We start from the raw sequence: 20605 nt of genomic DNA on the forward strand, positions 1-20605 counted from the left end.
ACGTTTGGCAGAGAATTGAAGATATTTAAAATATTGTGATAGAGTTTCCAGTACAGATCAATAAATTTGCCTTCATAAGAGTTGGGACTGCAAGAGGTGCATGCATTCTTACACTGAAGAGTTAAAAGTTTGTCTTTGCTGAAGAAAAGCTCTTTACATTACAAGATGTTGCCGCGCTGTTTTTGAGAAACGAGGGAACAGCGCAGTGTTCCCTTCACTGCTTGGGCACCGTGTTCTCCTGCTAAGACTCAAGGACATCTTAAGAGCATTAATCCAAAGTAAACTGAAAAGAAACACGATAATTCCAGTTTTGCCTGTATAACACTCATTGCAGATGATATAAAAAGCAATTCAATCAGAACTAAAAAGTTGTTCCAACCTATACAAAGCTTATTCAGCCCTACAGCCTCTGAATCATGTTGCCGGTTCCTGTGAATTTCTGGGGGAAGGCAATGTACCCTTGGGTCCTCAGAAAGAAATACTCAGACTCCAATATTGGCCTGCCACAAGACAAAGCACAGAGCGTTCCTTGACTGTTCCCAACCGGTCTAAACACAGCTGCAGCTGCCTCTCATGTTCGGGAATATCCTTGAGCACCAGAAAGCTCCACAAAAAGGATGGTACAAGAACTGCTTGAATGTGTTCCCTTCTAGAGGCACCACCTCATCTGTACACCTGCATTCGTTAACAGCATTCATTTCAGTGAGAATTCAGAGCTCAATCTCGGGTCAAGCAATAAGGTTGGTCATACAAGTGTCAGATTAGGAGATCTGCAAAGAGGAGAAAGCAAAGGCATACATGCACCGCTCATGTAGCTACCTCTCCTTATTTACCCCCACTTTGCAGGAAGAAATGAGAAATTCTCAAGGAAACCATCTTGAGCCTTTAAAAAAAACATTAGCAAATGACTGGGGAAAAACAAAAAGCCTTCTGATGGAAATAAAAAAGCAAGTCCAGATACACGTCCCTACAATACCCAACTGGAAACGTTCAACTCTACGGCTGTACTCAAGCATTACAGCCACCATAATGCCTACAACACTGTGGAATGAGGATCCAGCTGGCTGAAAGTGAGGTAATAGTTTGTAATAGGTCAGAGTTCTAAAAAAGCACTTTTACATCTTACAAGTCCAAATAAAATTAAAAAAAAAAAAAAAAAAAAAGACATTTCATACATGTTGGGCTTTCTCACCAGAACTGTACGATAATTAACTCCACACCAGGACCCCTACCACACTAAGCCTTACTCATCTTCAATTATATGCTGCAGCAAAGATTTACCAAGCGACACCTAAACTTCAGTACAATATGAAACTTGAGTCTTAAAACTTTATACACACAAAATATAAAATTACTTTTCTAGGATGGGGGTAGGGGAGAGGGATTCTCCTTCATGATACTTGGACTGAAAAACTAGTTTTCAGAGACTGCCACAAATATTATTCACAGTTTCCCGCTGTCAGGCTTCTTCAGCTACAGCAACGCAGTACACGACAATACTGTTAAGTCCAATCACTACCCCGGCTGGACGATCTCGGGAGTAAGAGAAAACCAGTGACAAAAAGCACCCGAAAGGCCTCCTCCTAACGACGCCTCCGCTCCTCCAGGGCTGCGGCTCGTCTACGTTACACCAACGCGATCCCAAAGGGCGGCAGGAGGAAGATTCTAAACCTTAGCTCCTGCCCAAGCGATCCAAGTAACATAAGCATCCACTTAGCAGAAATAACATGAGAAACGAGGCTTTTGCTACAAAGACAGCAGTGAACCACACCTTCCCACACCAAAATATGGTCAACCGGGGATTTTGGCCATGCAAACTGCTGGTCAGCAGAAAATCAAGCATGCTCATGGACAAACATTAATCCCAATCATATATTTAAAATGATCCCATTTACCACTAGTTAGTTACACTGAAAGCGCCCGTAAAAAATCCGTAGTGAAAAAGGAAAGGAAATATTCGTGATCACTGCAGCACTCGGAGTGATCCCAGTCTCACGTGATGAATCACCTCGGAGAAAATACATCGGGTGGGACTTTGAAACAAAACGTTAACGTTAAAAGGTGCACCTGAATATTACAGACTAAATTTACAAAACCTACGATAAGGTAAAATATATATCTTTTGAATATTCAGCAGCTTTTTTTTAAATTTGTTTTTATTTTTTTGAGAGGCTCATGAAATTTTAAAAAGGGACCACTAACTAATCTCAACCATGCTTCACAAAACAATAATGGCTATTTTATATTGCAGTTACCGACGTAATGCAATTAGTGCTTAAAAAATAATCTACACTTCTTTCTTTTTTTTTTCCTTTTTCAGCAGAGACCTTTGGAGGAAATACGGTTGTTCAAAAAAGCTTCTCGAAAAAGAAAGGTTACCTGAATATCAAGTTATCACAGATCAAGTGTTGTGTTTAAAAGCTTTGCAGACGTGAGTACTACAATCTTCAGGTCTCAGGACATTTAAACTGAGAAAGTTACGCGTTTGGTTTGTTTTTCTGTTTTTTAATATCCACTTTCTAACCAAAGCAAATAAAGAGTACTCGACTTCTCACTATCTATTTACAACTCTTAGCCTACAGTCTGAAATGACAAGACAAATTCTCTTTTAAAACTGCAGCATTAAAGGGTAGGCACACCATTCTTCTGCTGCACGATTGTCACCCACTTCAACATACACATACAAAATATTTAGGTTAGTAAGATGAGCACTCCACATACACTACAGTGACAAGTTTTTATAAAACTCAACTCATGTTGCTTAAATAAAGACAACTGCAAAAGGTTAAACCTCTCTGAACAGTAAAACTGCGTTACTTCTTTTTCTTTTAAGCTTGCAGCAAACCTCCTACAGCAGATGAAACCACGAGTGTAACCGCACCTTACTGCGATCCTCAGCTACACCGGAACGTGCTGCAGAGCTCTCATCCTGCCACTGAGCTCAAGCTCAGCTCAAAGCTGAAACGCCGCACTACAACTAGAGAGCTACGGGGAACCAAGGTTTTGAGTCCTACAACGTAGTAAGTAAACAAAAACAAAGGATAGCTGGGGCCAAACGCCCAGCCCGCTTCAAGAACGAGCAGTGCATATTCAGAACGACAGCAATGGTGTGCCTAACCTTTGAAAATCCGAAGTTGCTGGGGAGGGGGAGAGGCTAACAGAAACGACTGTTCCCGAGGTCATCCAGCACCCCTAGCACTACCTAAGGCCATCCTCCCGTGAACTTTTAGAAACCATTTTCTATCACTGACGTCACTTAATGCTCTCACACAAAAACTCCGATGCTTCTTTTGGTTGTGCAAGTGGGGAAAACAAGCGGTAATTCTATCTACCTTTTGCACAGATTAAGACCAAATTGTTTCTACCTGAAGAACCAGCGATTCTGATTTGGTCACGTTGTGGAAAGTCCAGTAAGCTCCACCTGGTTACTGACCACTCCCGCAGAAAGTATCAAAGAGAAAAGTTCTGTACAAAACTCATCCTGGATCTCCTCGTAACGATAAAGATATCGTTAAGATCGGAAAACAAACAAACAAAAACAGGATCTGTGGTTTAAGGAGTGCTTCTACGGTGTTCAAATGCTTATTCCAGCATGTGCTGAACCACTATCAAAATAGGCTAAATAAAAACAACACAAAAAAAGCAGGACTTAGATTATTTCCTGCTACTGGCAACTGTAATATTTAAAAAGGAAACACCCATTCATTGAGTGTTCGACCCTGACAGTATTACAGCTAGATATGATACAGAACCTGAACCAGGTCAGGCTACCAGTGTTTTACTTCTTCCCTGAACATTAACAAGCTCCTTCACTAATGTGGATATTTGGGCAGACTACTGAGGTTGTAACGTTTGAGATCACTGTTTAGTGGGCTTTTTTTTTTCTTCTTTCTTTTTGCACAAGATCACAGTAGTTTGTTACATATATCCCCCCCTCCCCCATCCCCAGATTAGAGTCATTTAAACTAGTTGTTGGAACCACGTAGTTTAGTAAACTCAGAATCAAGTCTGTAAAAAGCATGAAGGTCACAGAGAACCTTAATTCTGTTATAATGAGGCATACCCTAATACATCATTTAGTGTACCCTGACTGCTCCTGACCATGAGAAGCTTGTCTTCCGTGAGATAAGGCTACATCCTCAAGCAGGTGAGTCAAATATCACCCTTCAAAAATATCTAACAAAATTACAGCGAAGGTAGTGTTACAAATAATTCACTGACATATTCTGAAGGTAGTGTTTGTAAGTTTTCCCTCCCCTCCCCTCCGGGTGAGCACTAAGCAGACAGCGAATGGTTAGCATGCTGAATTTAGAAAGAAAATAGCAGAGAGCCTAATTAGACCCAATTGATTAGCCACCAAAAAAAGCAAATCTCTGAGTTCAAGAGAGGTGCCTTTCCTACATTATTTGATTTAGCTTAAATCTTTAAGTCAACTGGATCGAAGAAAAGGAAGGGGAAAAAGAATTTCTGAAACGTTTTTTGAAGAACGACAGTCTGATTCTCATTCAAAAACCCTGGTTTTAAGAGGCTACCAGTTTAACAAAGTGGACTCGTTTCTGTAAAGACCGATATGAAAAACATCCAACAGCGGGAGTTGAGGTGGGCTGTACAGGCAAGATGTCCACTTCCACAGACCTGCGATCTTTATGAGGTAACTCAACTCTCTATTACAGAGAAACATGCAAAAGGCAAATGGAAAAAATAAAGAAAAGAAAGTAAAAAAGGGAAAGTGGGCAGGTGAAGGAGGGAATCTGCTCCGTATCAGGCTAGAAAAAAATTTACAAGTGTGACATTCAGAGCACGCCTTTCACTTGTGTCCACACAAGTCTATGCTGAACTGCAAGGAAAAGAGCATTGCAGTAAATGGGAGAATGAGGTGTGCTCAATGGTGGTTGAACTATGCAGTAGTGCTCACCCAGTTTGCAAAGTAATTGGCACTCTACAACATCCCTACTCATCTTTCAATTCATTTGCACTTTGTGCTGCTTCTCCCTGGGGATCTAATTCAATCTTTACTGAAACATCCTGCCCCTCCGACCTCATTAGTTTCATTTTTTTCTTTGGAGGGTTTTTCAAAGTGCCCAGCCTCTCTTTAACTTTGTACTCCAGTGTACTGTGGGGGATCCCATAAATACTCTGAGCTTTGGAAACGCTCATTTTCCCGCTCATCACCACGGAGATTGCTTCCTCCAGTATCTCGCTGTTGTACTGTCTGTATCTCCCTCTTTTCTTCCTAGGTTGCTTGGAGCCAGGATCTCCCTCTTGATCTGAGGTGGGATATGGCTGTCCAGAGGTAGACTGCTCAGCATCTGAGCCCCAGGAATCTGGTCCAGCATCCAGCAAACTTCTCCTGTTTTGTTTTGGAAGGATAGCCCTTAACTTTTTGCTAAGCGCGCTCTCCGTTTGTGAACCCATTACCAAAGAGCTATAGCTGAACTGGTCACCAGAGCGGGACTCCCAAGAAAGGTCCATGCCTCGAACTTGTGGTATCTTTAAATCCACAGGAGACGAATGGCTCACGTCCTTTTTCCCATCCTGTTTAGTTTGAAGTGCCATTTTTTGAAAGGCAGAGTTTTCTGTAAGAAAAGGAAGGTCACTGATGTTGCTGAGTGCACCATTTCCCCTGAATTTCATGCGGCTGAAATTGAATTCGTAGTGTGGTTTTGCCCAAGAAGCCTCCCTGGATAATATTAAGTGCTGTCCATGATTCTGTAGTCCAGATGGCCCATGGCTGGCAGCTGTAGAAAACTGGTTTCTGCTCAGCAGTTCTTCACTAATCTGGAGTGATCGAGCCAGCGGTACTTTAAGAGATGTAGAGTGGCCATAACCTTCCCTGGTTCCATCCTGCAAGCTTCTTGGAGGTACCCCATCACCACTCTGTAGTCCCTCTGGATGGTGCTGGCTGGGTCTCCCAGGTCGCCTAATTGGATGGAAGGAAACTGATGTGAGCAGGACTTGCACAGGTAGGGAGGGATGGGTGAGGGGGCCACTCCTTTATTAGAAGGCCTTGCTTGGGTAACATCACTTTTTGCGTTATTTATTTTTCTCTAAATTTTGTTTTTTTTTTTTATTTTAATTTGTTAATTTTATTTTATTTTTTTATTAAGTCTCAGCATCAGTCAGTTTTAAAACTTGTTCACAAAAAAAGAGAAGCTTTTTGGGCAAAGAAAAATGAAACCTGTTGGCTGGTCTCTGGTTGGGTTCACAAATTCTCGGAGTAGAAAAGACTTCGCGCAAGCGTCTGAAAATAGCACCTTAATTACAAAGTAGGAGTCAATCGCCATAGATCTATACAGAACTGTGTTACTGGTGTGACGTTACCACTAAACAAGTACAGTAATAAAAGAGTAAGCCAGAAATGCAACATATTCAACATGCAAATATGACTGCCACCTGCAGTATCTACGAGTAGGAGGAAACCTTGGATGATGTTTGCTTACATCACGTTGAAGAAATGCTGCTCAGAATAAAGAAATGCTTAGCACCAAACGTGAAAGCCGGGATACTGCAGATCACAAGGAAGAACACTAGACTTACCAAGTTGCCCTTTTAACAACTAATTGCATATATGCATGGGCCTCAATCTCATTTGACACATAGCTTAACGTGGCTAAAAAAAAAAACAATAAAAACTATCCCAAATTCAAACTATATGCTTTAGTCCAGAGCAAAGGTTAATAGCAGGAAAAAAAAAAAAAGCATGTACTTTTACCATTTTCCTTTTGTCACAAGTGTTCTCAATGACACGAAGCACTACCACTGCTTGCTCAACCTCTTCGTAGTAACTAAGTCCCACCAGCCAGAAATTAGTTTCACAATCCACCTCCAACCCTTCCCAAGTTTGATATACCCATTAAGAGAGACTACGAGTGTTGTAACGCTACGGGAGACTTTGCTGGTGCAAAGCCCTCTAGATAGATCTCTGTTATTTAACTACAGGATAAATGCTACTGAAAAGCTACATCGTTGTTTTTAACATCACATTAAGATCAGAAAAAAATAAATCTTTAGAGCAAAGGCATCCACTGAAAGGACCTGGCATGTAACACACACAGTGTTTAACATATATGCTGCTAGCTTCTCACCAGGATGCGATAGGTCATAGCTGAAGTGAGTAACAGGAGTCAGCACGAATTCAGAACAAAATCCAGACAAATAAGTTTGCTATTCCAGAGAACTTACTGCATATCCTCCATCCCTCCTACAGCACGTATTAAGCATCATAAAGCACACTTGTATTTTTTACACCTAAAGGAAGGTCATACTGACAGCTAACTATAACACAAGGTTACATCAGATTTCCTTGATGCTGAACAGACTCAGCCATCATCTACCACACACCTGTACAAGTGACAAGTGCCAGTAAAGAGCACCCTCTCTTGACCCACAAAGCCACCCCTCCCTGTGTTGGATTTCAGCTCTTACTTCAGGCACACACACGGGGAAGAAAAAACAACAACTTGCTGTCCTGACAGATTCCAGATGGAGTCTTTGTAAGAAAACAAAGCTGGAAATGATGCAATTCTGAAAAGGTGGGAAAGGATTATGCTCAAGATCTGTACAAAAGCATTCAGGCTAACTCTTAAACAAGGACTGAAGTATTTTATTTCTAGAAATATTGAATGGGAAATGTAATCTTGAAGAGAGAAACTCTCAGACAGCAGTATTTTTCCCCAAAGAAATGCAACAGTTAAACCAGTTGTTAGCAGTACATGAGGTTGGCACTGGCAGTGGGTTGTTAGTTTAAAAATTCAAGTTTTCCAAATGCTGTTGTAGGTCTAAATCCAGCAATTAAATAGCAGTATGAATCACGTTCTGTTTCTGTACTTCACTAATGAACCTTGTAGTTCACAGCAGCTTCCAAACAAAATTTTCCTATCAACACCCAAAACCCCTCTAACTCACAACCCACCTCTCCAGTACAATCAATTCAAACCTAACTACAATAAAGGGTTTCTAAATTTATGCAAAAGTGACCACTAGAAACATGAAATCTACAAGTAACCACTGATAGCATTCTTCTACACCTTGAATTAAGGCAGGAGTAGCACATCATGCATTTTGTATTTCCTTAGAAAAAAATAATTCAGTGCAATTGCAAATCCAAAAAAAGCCAAACCATACTTCGAGTTTTCTGAACTAGGAGACTTCACTGCCACCCAACTTCTCTATTTGTTTTATATGTATATATATATATTTTTAAGGTTGTGCAAGAAAATAGAAACACAGAACATGCAGTGATTTAAAATCAAATCACTCTGGTTCATCATCCAAATTATTGCTACTGGTAAAATAAGCTTCTTTCTTAGTTAACTTCCATCTAAATGAAACAAAATCTAAGTCACATTGCAAAGCATTTTAAAAAAAAAACAAACAATAGTGCTCAGACATCTGACCGATATTACTTCTCCACTGAATCCAAGAAGCAGGCAGTGCTTTTGGCTAAGAACTAAGCTGGCCAAAATAACAGATAGCAGAGCTCTTCACCTCAGGTAAACTGGTCTCAGTTTGCAACAACCCTTATTTGGCAGGTGGGACGAAGGGATTCACCAAAAGGCACACTGAAAGGCACATTACTCCAGGAGGTTAACACCAAAATAAGTTAGTTTTGACGAGTGGTAAACATACATTTTTAGTTAAAAACACGGTCATAAGACGTCACTGAAAGTTGTTTTCTCTTACCCATTTCCTGGAGTACTGGAGCATCCTGGAGAATGACTCAGAGAGGTGCTGCCAGCACAAGGACTCTTCTTAGTGGACAAATCAAGCACGCCGTCTGTAGAAATGACAGAATCGCTTCAGTGTTTGAAGAAACAGAATTGGTCATGCTGACAAAGCCACTTCTTTGGGCTAACGTCTTGTTCAGCACATAACATCTCGTTTTTTTCAGTGACTCAAGGCTTGGATTTGGTCATAATTTGGCTTACAAATGACCAGCATAATCCTCAGAAGTCACAACAAAATTTGGCATCTTTTACAAGGGCCAGAAAATAAATAATTGCCTACAAATGATGGTTCAGGATGCAACACAGTCTCAGGCATGAGATATTACACATTACTTACGTGCTGGAGGCATTAAATCAGTGTTGTGCATATAGAGAGAGACATAACATATTATTTTCAATTTTCCTGCATAGATTTGGATTAACGTAGGAATTTAATATGGGAAGCTCACTTTCAAAGGAGCACCCACATAGCACTGGACTCCTCCCCCAGCAAGTAGCTTTGTCCTGTTCTTCCTGTGTCCCTGCTGGGCTCCTGATGGCACAGACGCTGCTCTTCCCCTTTACTGTGTCGCTTTACTCCCTCTCCTCTCACACTTATATAGGCTGCTTCTCCCATTCTCCCTTGGACACACACTAATGGCACTTCCTTGCACTCTCCTGCACTCCTCTGTGAGCCCTTACATAAACTCTGCATTTCTAGGCAACAGCAAAGGGATTGCTTCATGCTAGAAAAGCCTTGTTCCCATTGCACTGAAACAAATTCTGGTCATTTTAATAAAGGCAATATTGCCTTAAAAGCACTACAGCCATCTGAAATTCCTGGAAACCCTGAAACATGGAATTTACGAGGCAAAGATAAATGAAAGCTGCTGGCAAAGCAAACAAGAGATGTTTCAGAGCTACTTGCTCATTAACACAAGTACCTTCAAACACAAGAACAATCTAAGATGGCTTTCAGATTGCTTCAAGTTCTCATTTGACATATGGAAGAAAAAACCCACAAGAAAAGCAGTGAAACAGAGCTGACTTACAGAAAGCTGTTCCACCCACCGCATGTGGGAACACCTCGCCACCCAAACCTAAGCAAGCAGAGAGCTCAGCCTTCCCTCTGAGCGCTGCGGCACCCAGCCACGGGGCACAGGGAGGGATGGAGCAGCACCCACTCTTCAAGGGGATGCATCAACAGCAGAGTTCAGGCAGGGGCTCCATCCCCACTCCTCTGACTGAAGGGTTCTTGTGGGCAAGCAGGAGCAGGCCCATGCCCTGAGCTCACAAGCTGGCTTCTTCCCCTCAGCCCTCTAGGACGGAAATACACCAAAAAGCTGCCCCCGCAGTCTGTGTGACAGCCTCTTAAATCCCTCCTTGGAAAGTTTGGCAAAACCCTTCCCAGTTATGAAAATTAGGAAAAACAACTACATCAGCTAACAGATCGCTTTAGAAGTTATTGAATTGGAACACGTGTGTATCAAGAAGGAGCAAAACATTATAAATCATCTCCACGCTTTTTCACCACTAAGAGCAGTTCACGTATATACTTCCTTCTTAACCTCAAATTAAAAAAAAAACAACCAAACACAGAACCAATTCTCTCCTCCCTTTTGGGGAAAAGCTTCAAGATCAGAACAGTTTAACATCCATAAACATACATGCAAAAAAGACATGAGTGAATTACATTTGCTTTGCAATACCATTAGCTAGAAATAAATGCCCATCAACTAAAGGCACAGATCCTCAATTAGAAAAAGTACCATATAATCTTTCAATGCAATTTTGTGACTGACACGTGGCAATAACTAGAAGTGTAAGAAGTGCCCAGATGTCCAATCTGAACATGGTTGGACATAAAAATTAACCTTCTTACAGATACAGGATATCTGTATACATGCAGACAAGATGAAGGAATGTTTACAACCACGTACCAGTGAGCTAAAGGGTTCTGCTGCTTTATTTTGCTGTTGGCATTCGTTTGTTTTAAAGGCATTGGACAGCTTGAGGATGCACAGTCTACATTGTATTTAGCAGAATGATTTCAGGCACTTTTAATCCCATTACTAAAGAAGGAAAAGAGGTTAATTCGAATCCTCTCAGTAAAATACAGTTATCATAACCTCTAATCCAGATTTTCAGGAAAAAAAAAAATCTTTCACTTAACAAAAATCACTTGCAGAATTTGCTTGTTAAAAACTTTTCTTTTTTATGGAAAGCAAGGTTTTCACCTTAAAACAAGCTCTGCAACACTGTTACAAGTCACTCAATCTGTGCTTTGCTGAACAAGTCTATTTTTAAGGTGGAAAAAAAAAACCCAGACTTTTTCCAAATGCACGAGCCAGCCGTCACAAAGCAATTTCTCACCAAATTTGACTACTTTCACATTGCGATCATAGAGAAAATAAATCCAACCAGTCCTTCAGTTGGATTCTGCACGGATCTTCAGGAAGGTTTTGATGACCACAGCACCTTATCAGCAAGCACACAGCCCACTGAGCAGCTGTTTCTCGCAGCTCCCTGCAGCACAATTGTTCCCAGAGGTCAGAGCACGTCCACCCCCTTTGCCCTTCTTCACAAAAATCATTCATGTCTGTGAGCCTACCTTCTTTCAAGAATTATCTCCTCTGCAAGCCATATCTAGCTAGTCAGTCTTTCACCATGACGACATCTACTGCTTTTCCACTTACATTGTATGTAAAAGTGCAAACTTGCCATCGTTTTTAACAAGAAAGCCAGGAGGGGATTGCCACAGGACACAAGACACTGGTAACAGTCCTACCTTGTTCACTAGGTTCTGACTGAGACTTTCTGACAGTAAGGTCCAGAGGTGAGTCTTGGTCAGCCATGAGAAGTTTGCTGAGCACAGGGTTCTGAGCAGTTGCAGCCGTGGGAGAGGAGGCGACCAGAGATGCTTTCAGCAGGCTTTGGTTCTTTGTGCTATTGGGCTGGCTGGAGTCCTGAGTAGAGCTATTTTTTGAGGTATATTCAGCAGCAAACTGTCGGATCATTCGCTGCATGATCTCACGGGCCACTAGGGGAATATTGGGGTCAGAGACCCTAGGACTGTCTGGAAACATCAGAGAATTTTTTTTTAAGGAAGCACTTCAAATAAGACAGCTTTTTTATTAAGTCACTGGTTATTTTAAAAAGAAAACAAAAAGCAAGCAAAAGATAAATGTGTTTCTATACAATAAGTACTTCACTCTTGGAAGATCTGAGCAAGAATCATAGCTAATTCGGGTACAAACTTTCAAAGCAACTGTTTTCCAGGAAAAATACGCAGTCTCATCTTTTGTTCTCAAGTATATCCAACCAGACCATTATAAGGTGTGGAAGTGGAAAGGAGTGCTGGAACCACAAAGAAAAGCATCAAGTAATGAAGTTCATTATGAAAAACTGAACAGGTTATTCAGTGGAAGAATTGATTAACTTACCTGCAAATATAGGAAGGGATGGGGGGAGAGCAGAGTTGCAGCAGTCCCCTATAAAATTACTGGGAAATGAAGCTCTCTAGTTTTGACTCTTCCAAATAATTTGAATGAAGATCAAGTGTGCCTTCCATCTCATTTCATCTACCACTGCGTTACAGTACAGCACGAGATGTTACCCAAAGAACTTTGCCAAAAACCAAGAGGTGTCAAATGAAAAGTAATTCTATTTCTAGAAGTGCTGCTAAGTCTATTGGTAAGAACATGAAATGGAACAGTTAGAAGTTTCGTTTTTTTCTTTTTCTCCCCCATAAAAAAGCACAGAAATACATAAGGTATTCAGGTGTATGGGCAACACAAAGGTAATAATGCAAATGACTGTTGTAGACCAGTAGCAATTCATTATGTCAAAGCAAAGCCACAGCTCCTGCGTCACAGGTTCCAAGTCCTGCCACTTCCTCGTAAGCACTGTGTGTTTTCTTTGGACAAATCAGGGTGCTGGCTCTTTTGCTGCTGTCATTGTTTGTTTGTTAAAAACAGTTCCTGAAATGGAATCCTCAGAAGATTTGATTTTCTTTTTCCAGAGAGAAAATTGTGTGCTGGAAGACCAAATAAATCTGAAGTTTGCACTCAGGCAGAAACAATAGAAGAGTGCTTACTTTTTTTAATTGCTAGGTTGAAAGGCAATCTATCGAGATGGAGCTATCAGAATCAAGATGGAGCAAAATCATCTGTGGGGCATTTCAGTGTTAATTTGCCTTTCACCACCATTTTTGACAAACATACAGCAATCCAACAACTAGCAGCAGAGTATCTGTTAAGGATGAGTGACATGAGGGACTGAGGGCAGAGCTGCCCGTAAACCTAAGAGCAGCAGTAAGCAGCTACCGTGATTCTTGATGGAAAACCACACTGAGATTTAAGTACTTACTGAGCCACAATTCCCTCCTGTTAAGTACAGGTTTTCAAATTTAAGATCTTATACAGTCATTGTGTATGATCTTACAGTGGTACAGTAGTTCTAAATTTCTGGGATGCTTATGTAAATAGTTAATCATTTTATTGTGGAGTCTGAGATATTTTATTGCTAAGCACACAACACAAAGTTTTAAGAAGCCACCACGAGATGAGCCAAACTTATTTATGTACATTTACACCCTCCCTTTCTTTCTAAAGGCTCACGAGGACATGAGCTGTAACAGGGAAGAAGCGTGGAAACTTTTTCCACCAAGTATGACATGCCTTCCATTTTCTAAGCTCTCTCTTATGACCCGTTGAAGGACGTGAGAAGCTCTAAGGAAGCCCAGAAGAGCACAGCTTGACAGTCTGATCACACTGATTCCAGCCATTTGACACGTGCTTGCAGTGAATACGTGTTGGGCTGAAATGAATGCTGAGATCTATACAGATTACATTTACTGAAGAATCATGCTTTTCCTGTGCACATACATTCATATACATACAAGCCAATAAAGCTTGCAGCTAAATGTGCTTCCAAATTCATGGAGAAAATACTGTATATGCTTGCAGGCATGCATCTTTCTACCCTGCTAATTCAAAGAAGCAGCAAAGAGCAACTACTGAGAGCTACTCAAGATAAACTTACTAATTCAGGACTCTAACTTGCAAGCAGAAGGGTAGTTACCCAGCACATTAAAGGCTTCTTGCTTAATACAAAGCCTGATTTTTAAATGTCCAGAATAAAAGCTGTTCAAAAGTGAAAGCAAAGTATTTCTGGTGTTCCTGCAGCATCACTGGAAATCAACCACGTGTTCATGTTGATTTCAAATATCTCATTTATTTGAAAGAAATTTTAACTTAAGGCATAGAGATTCTCAGAGATGATAAACACAGCCAACATTTATCTACTGTAAGTTATTTTAAATTAACACAACCCAGCTTTAAATACTCAATAGCCTTTCTGTATTTTACCTACACAGAAATCTCAAGAGGGAAACATCAACCAAAAAAGAGGTATAATTTCATTAAACCACCAAAACAAAGTCCTATCACGTCACAACATAAAGGTAATGGAGAACTGAGCACTCTGCTTTCACTGGCATTACGAACATTTGATGGAAGAATTACTGGGTCAGAGTGCCATGGGCACAGAGCACAGAGGAAGCAGCTAGCATTACTGGGCAGCCTGTTCTGAAAGTTTTCTGATATTGCTCATTATCTTTGTATGTTATGCACACAAATTCATGTCCTTGACATGCAACAGGCATCTGTTCACAGAACACCTGCATCTTCCCTGACCCACACTGACTACAAAACAGCAGTCTCAAATGTTACTGGCAGTCAGGATGGAAATAAAAAGGAACTAATTACTGGCATGAAGCCAGGAGATCCAAGCACCTCTGAGCAACGAGGAGCATCAGAACTGCACCATTCTTTGTGTTCCCTCTGGTATGACTGTGCTTGGCGATCTTGTGTCAGTGGCATGAGTTAGAATAACATTTTAAGCAATCTGAATACAGCCAAGCTTGACAACAATGCATAAAGGACTCAGAACTGAGCTCCTGCCAGGCTCCTTCCCCTCCCTTACTACTCTTGCACCAAGCTCAGTTCTGCTGGAACGGAGAAGGGAAACCAAGAACACATTAACTAAGAATCTTTGAGAATTTTTTTTTTTTTTTTTTAATCTAAAATGATTCCCGAGTTCTTATTCTGTACCTGACCACAGAAAGCATCAAACAATTGTCCTATGATTTAGGAAGTATGTGTTTCTCATGAAGTACGCACGCAGGTCACACACAAAGTTATGCTTTTTGTTAAAGGGATGAGATATCTAACAAAGCATTTGGAAGCGCTGAAAAGGCATTTCTGCACAGCTTCTATCTCCACCAGAAGACTGGGATGGAAAAAAATATACACTCTACATATTTTTTTATTTTCTTAAATTGGTTCCGGACTTAAAAGCAAGATGGGATAAATTTAAAATTACCTTTAAAAGAAAAAAAGCCACTAAAAAGGCAGGCTTGGAATAAAAGCATTATCTGAACTATTGGTAGTAACATGCAAGTGACTGCCCCTCCTACCATCCTCCATGCTATACTTCATGCAATTCATCATACTATATAGTTTGTATTTACTCATCTGAGTCATAAAAGAAAGGCTAAAATACTGTTATCTGCTTAAAACACCTTTAAATATTTTGGTTACTGTGAGGATGGGCTGAAGATTGGCTACAGCAATTTCTAATTTGTTAAACTGAAGCCTTGTATTGTCCCCCAGCAGACAGGTTGGAATTACTGATTTGGCAGATTTTCTCACACGTGGGTTAGCCTGATAAGTACAATGTACTTCCACTCAGGATGCACTTGGAAGCAACCTCTGGATTCCCATTTCTCAGGCTGACAGAAAGCAGAGAAGCGAGTTCCACGCCTTCTGAACAGTGAGCTTTAATTGATGTAACTCTCCAGAACAGATTTACAAGACTTTCTAACACTGAGCTACCATAATTGCTCTCAGCATATTGTACAGTACTGATTTTCCAGTTCTTGTGCTGCTCCCTTTTGAATTTTCCATATAAACCCCTGCACACTATTCCAACTATATTTTGGATTGCGGATTGCTGGGGCAGGCGGTGGTGGAAATCACAGACCAGAGTGAGAAGACTGCTAGCTTCTTAAAAATTAATATAGGTCCCACCAATAAATTAATTTTAGAAAGTATATATATGTGTTTATGTGTGTGTGTGTATATCTCCCAGCTACCATCACCACTGCTCCTCTTTACAGCTCACTCACCTAAACACTGGCTTCAGAGCAGCAGTTCTGCTGGATAAGAGCTGAATAATAATTGTAAGAATACTTGTGTTCCCATGGAGAGTTTTACTTTGGGCTTAAAGCTCTTATGCTCTCTTCCTCTCTCTCAAGACCATGCTGCTGTACTGCTACATTGTTGGAGACTTAATTTTCTTGATAAATGAAGACTGCAATTGAAAAGTACTGACGATACAATGACAATTTCAACATCCAATCTTTGACACCTGCGTCACATGCAAAAAAGACCAGCAAGAGATGTCACTCCCCCCCTCACCCCACATTAAAACCAACCTTTTCTGTAAAAGACTGCATTGAGGAACTCTTCCGCTTGCCTTTCAAAACGAATGATTTTTGCTTGCTCTTGTCTAAGCAGAGCTTCTTGTCCAGCTTCCGAGGCTGGCTCATCCAGACAGACTAAGTGCTCCTGCAAAGATATTTAATAGTTATAAGATCTTCCTGCCTCCAAAACAAATAAAGCTCCTTAGGCATTGCACATTTTACTAAATTCGAAGCTTTGTTAGATACTCAGCACAGAGTTGTATCTATTTAAATCAAAACTTGAATTTCTGACTGCTCCAGAACATTGTACTTTGTCCTGTTCTCTTGTTGTAAATGCAGCAGAAGACTGGAAGATTTGATAGCGTTATGGCAAATAACAGCCCACCAGAAGGAAGGTTTCTGTATTTTACTACATTTGGCTGCAAATTGCGTATCTAACACTTGTTCTTTGGCTCTTAAGTTCGGTTCTATAAGAAAAAAACACCGAGGGCAAAATACAGAGAAAATTCACCTTCATTCACACAGTGTTCATGTGAACTGAGCAATAAATGGCCAAGCACCAGCAACAAACAAGGTCCTCTGTCAAGAGGCTCAGCAGCGGTGACTTCTTAGTGAAATAAATGCAAGCTCACTGTTTGCAATACCCGCAATGAATTAAAGTTCATTTTCTTGTACAACTGGAAGTTATCTCCAGAATATTTCAGAACCAGTCATTTACTAGGATAATTAAAGGGAACCTGGAAGACAATGGTTACAAACATACCAAATACAACTGCCTGGATTTCCCCACCCACCCTCCTCTGTCCTCTTTCATTTTAACGCCTTGCTCTCGCGCAGGAGAATAATCCCTTTTGGGGCCCCTTCCTCCCACTTTCATTTTAAGCAATATTGAAGTTACCTGTATTTACCTACTGAAGGAATGCATACACAACCTCTCTTTGGGTTGAGGGAGTGTTTTGTTTTGCTAACCTTTACATAGTATCAGTTACCATAATACCTTGGCTATAGCCAGCTTCTGGCCTCTAACGTACAAATTGATTTCAGGTTCATGTTCTTATGGGACTAAAAGGGAAGGAGGAGAGAGCTGGCAATTCACTTATAATTCACAATAAATGAAAACAAGAAGTCATTTTTAATTTTGTAAGTCTCTGCTCCAAGAGGCTTAATGAAAGGAGGTTACATAAGCAGCCTATAGTAAATTAACGAACGCAGCAGTCACATGAACTACGTGCAAAGGGCAATCACATGGACGCTGTGGACTCTGGCCTGTACAGCACGGGCTTTCACCGTAAGATTTGTCATTTACCAGCTTCCAAAAGTTCTCTGTCGAAAGAGAAAAGGGGATACCCATCTCAGGCTACAAAGAAAGCAGAAGTTTGTGCCAAACTAACAGATGAGTACAGCGACCGAGGTGAGAGATGAGCTTAACAGCGCGCTTGCTGGGAAAGCATAGTTGTGCAGAGTTAAAGCTCTCACAAACAGATTGAGCCTTTTTTCTATACCAGAGAGAACCCAGGCTTGCTCCCATAGGAAAGGCCAGCACTTCTAAGCTAGCCCTCAGAAGGCTGGGAACTCAAAGTGGAGGACGAGCGTTCACTTCTGTGCCAGGAACGCCCGCAGCAGCATGCTGTGGCTCCAGGCTTTGTATAAACAGGCTGAGCACACATTTGCAGTTCTCTGATACTTAAAATACGAGGTGTCAGTACAGGATTTCACAGTGAAAACACACGTGGAAAGTAAACCAAATACTTTTGGTAGAGTTATCTTCTAGGTGAGACTCAAAACATACTTCCATTCTCTTTTTCAAAACGGTGTTTCCACGTCTGATGAAGTTTCAGGCAGGATCTGTCCCCGTCACTGACTGCCACCCTCAGCCAAGCTCTGCTACCCTTCCAGGTTATGAGGACAGGCACAAACCCATCAACCCATCGGTCTGTGTCAAAGGAGGCATTAAAGGACAAATTAACTCACAAACACAACTAGCCTAGGCAATACACAAGTGTTAGCACTTTTAAAGACAAACTTTTAAGCTTTATTTAAAAGCAATCTCTGCAATCTGATGCACAGAGATCTGGCTAAATGAGATCAACTGAAGTTGATGAGCATCCTCTGGCTGAAATCCCACAGGCCATTGCAAAAAAACTTCCTTCCCATTCAAAGGACAAACAGAATTCAGAATTGAAGGAAACATCATCCCCTCAGCCTGATCCAATGAACTCTGGAAGCAGCTGAAAAATCAAGAGAACCTCCATCCACCATCAAGCGCTGCTCAGGTTCCCATCATCTCTGACAGCTGAGACATCACACAGCAAGTACCACACAGCCAAGCACTCCTGTACCGACCTCATGACACAGTTCACCAGAAAGATCTCTGCTTACTGCTTTTTTTCCTGTTGTTTTCTCATCACTGCCTGTAACAATGATTCCAGCAATCTTTGCAGTAGGTTAATTGCTCAGGGGAAACTTCCATGGTAAATATTTGATTGTGATTATCATTCAGTGTCAACTTCCAAAAGTTTTTCTTCATTGTGTGCATTTGTTTGGAGATTTGGGGGGATTTTTTTTTTTTAATGATAAATGCTAATTAACCAATCGGCATTGATCAGAAATCCTAGGGGTTAAAATGTCATTTCTCCATATTTATAACCCCATTCTGTTCTCTTTGTGCTTCTCTTCACATGGGAATCATGGCTCAATGCATCACTAGCATCCCTTCCCTGAACCTGCAGCATCACTATCTGGCAAGAGAAGAATTCCCTCTCCCAACATTAAGACGTGCCTCTATTCTTATATCTCCCAAAATAGCTTATCACTTCTGCATTGCTATCACCTTTCAGTTATCCGTAACTTCTGACTGATAAAATAAGTTTTGGTCTGTCCCATTTCTGAAGTTTCAATTCCAAACACGCCATGTGAAGCACCTGCAACTGCTCACAGTTTAGCATCAGCAATGAATTCAGGTGCTTGGATTACTTTAAAGAACAACCTTCACTTACTGGGAGTGCAAGATTTCCTAGTGAGACCGCATTGTTTCCTCACTCTCCAAGGTAACAGTTCAAATTTATGGAATTCAAAACATGCACTGAACGGATGCCCCATCAGAGGCTGCTGTTCTGACTAACCATAATCCCTGTTTGAAAATTCAAAGTACTTTGGTGTGGCTCTCACACGCTGCACCCTACAAACTTCTTCCCAGAGCTGCTTCAGGTCCTTACAGCGAAGCCAAGCTATTTTGTGGTGCTCCAAGCAGCAGCTCAGCCCTCTGCCACCAGCAGCATCAGACTCCAGAATACGCTCCCTGTTGTTTTCTCTCTTGCTATTTCTATAGCTTAAATATATCTATGAAATAGTTAATGTGCTTAGGAGTATTATCCTTCTTGTTCTCCTCTCACCAACAAATGAGATTAGTGTCATTCCTCTACCCCACAGCTTTTTTTTTTTTAATGAAAAACAAAACCCATGTGTACAAATTTCTTTAGGTAGCTTTAGACAATCCATTTTCTTCCAAAGGAATACACTCAACTGAATTCTTCTTAAAGGATTCTTTCCCCAGTTTCCTTACCTCTGGTGCTTTTGACATTACCTATCGCCAGCTTTTCACCAAAAAAGAAAAATAATAAAAATCTTGAACTAGGCTTGAGCTCTGCGTGCTAGCAAATAACAGCCAAGACCATTTGACTGGATACAAACACTCCAGATAGAGCCACAGACTTCTTCTGTAGTGATAGCTCTGTTGGTTTTCTTATGAGAAGCAATGAAAAATTAACTGCAACTAAGAAAAACACTTAAAGTTCAACTCATCTGAATGGACAGGGCTTACCTGCACTACAACCTGTTAGAAGTTAGAGAGCCACGAAAAAACAAAAGCTTGGACAGCATGTATAGAGTCTTCTCTATGAAGGATGAAGCCCACAGGGAACTGGGAATTACCACATTTGCAGATCAGCCAAACAGAGCTCAATGAGTTGGGCCCCACAGAACATGATCTGTTTCCTTTCGCTGTGAGCATGCTGCTGGAGCTGCTAACTCTGTCTTTCATGCTGTCAGTGTACATGTGTTAATGATCTGGAAGCAGTTCCTTAGTTAACTAATTATTCTCTCTGATCATACAAGTGCAACAATTGTGATATTGTTATTTTGCTTTCTATGATGGAAGAAAAAAATTCTAATCTGTAAAGTGTGATGTTATTGCATACAACCCTTAGGATATGGGCAAAAATAGGACCGGAGATTTTAGCTCCTAACTTTGTATGTATTTTACTGACGTTCTTCAGTGAACACACTCAAGTCTACCCCTCTATCAAATACCATCTTGTATTTTGGCTGGCAAAAAAACTCCATGCATTTGCAAGTAGAACTACTGCTACAAATAAATTAATCTCTTCAGAATACTTCAGCAGATGGCTTCCCCTCC

The 20605-nt window shown here is 40.9% G+C and overlaps 1 protein-coding gene across 5 annotated transcripts in view; it reads right to left on the minus strand.

Moving 5' to 3' along the window:
• LCOR (ligand dependent nuclear receptor corepressor) overlaps nt 1–20605 on the minus strand; it is a 72326-nt gene that overhangs the window by 20733 nt on the left and 30988 nt on the right. For 4 of the 5 annotated variants that reach the window (XM_042863490.1, XM_042863487.1, XM_042863486.1 and 1 more), the window contains exons 4-6: nt 16204–16336; nt 11494–11781; nt 8683–8776 (exon numbers count right to left, since the gene is read on the minus strand). In XM_042863490.1, the coding sequence (XP_042719424.1) occupies nt 8683–8776; nt 11494–11731 (332 nt within the window). In that variant the 5' untranslated portion in view covers nt 11732–11781; nt 16204–16336. Of the gene's footprint in view, nt 1–4042; nt 5921–8682; nt 8777–11493; nt 11782–16203; nt 16337–20605 lie in introns of those variants that run through there. The other variant, XM_042863488.1, reaches the window with a different exon arrangement.

Source organism: Lagopus leucura, unplaced genomic scaffold, assembly GCF_019238085.1.
Source record: "Lagopus leucura isolate 7727_CA_CO unplaced genomic scaffold, USGS_WTPT01 Super-Scaffold_739, whole genome shotgun sequence".
Classification (NCBI taxonomy): domain Eukaryota; kingdom Metazoa; phylum Chordata; class Aves; order Galliformes; family Phasianidae; genus Lagopus; species Lagopus leucura.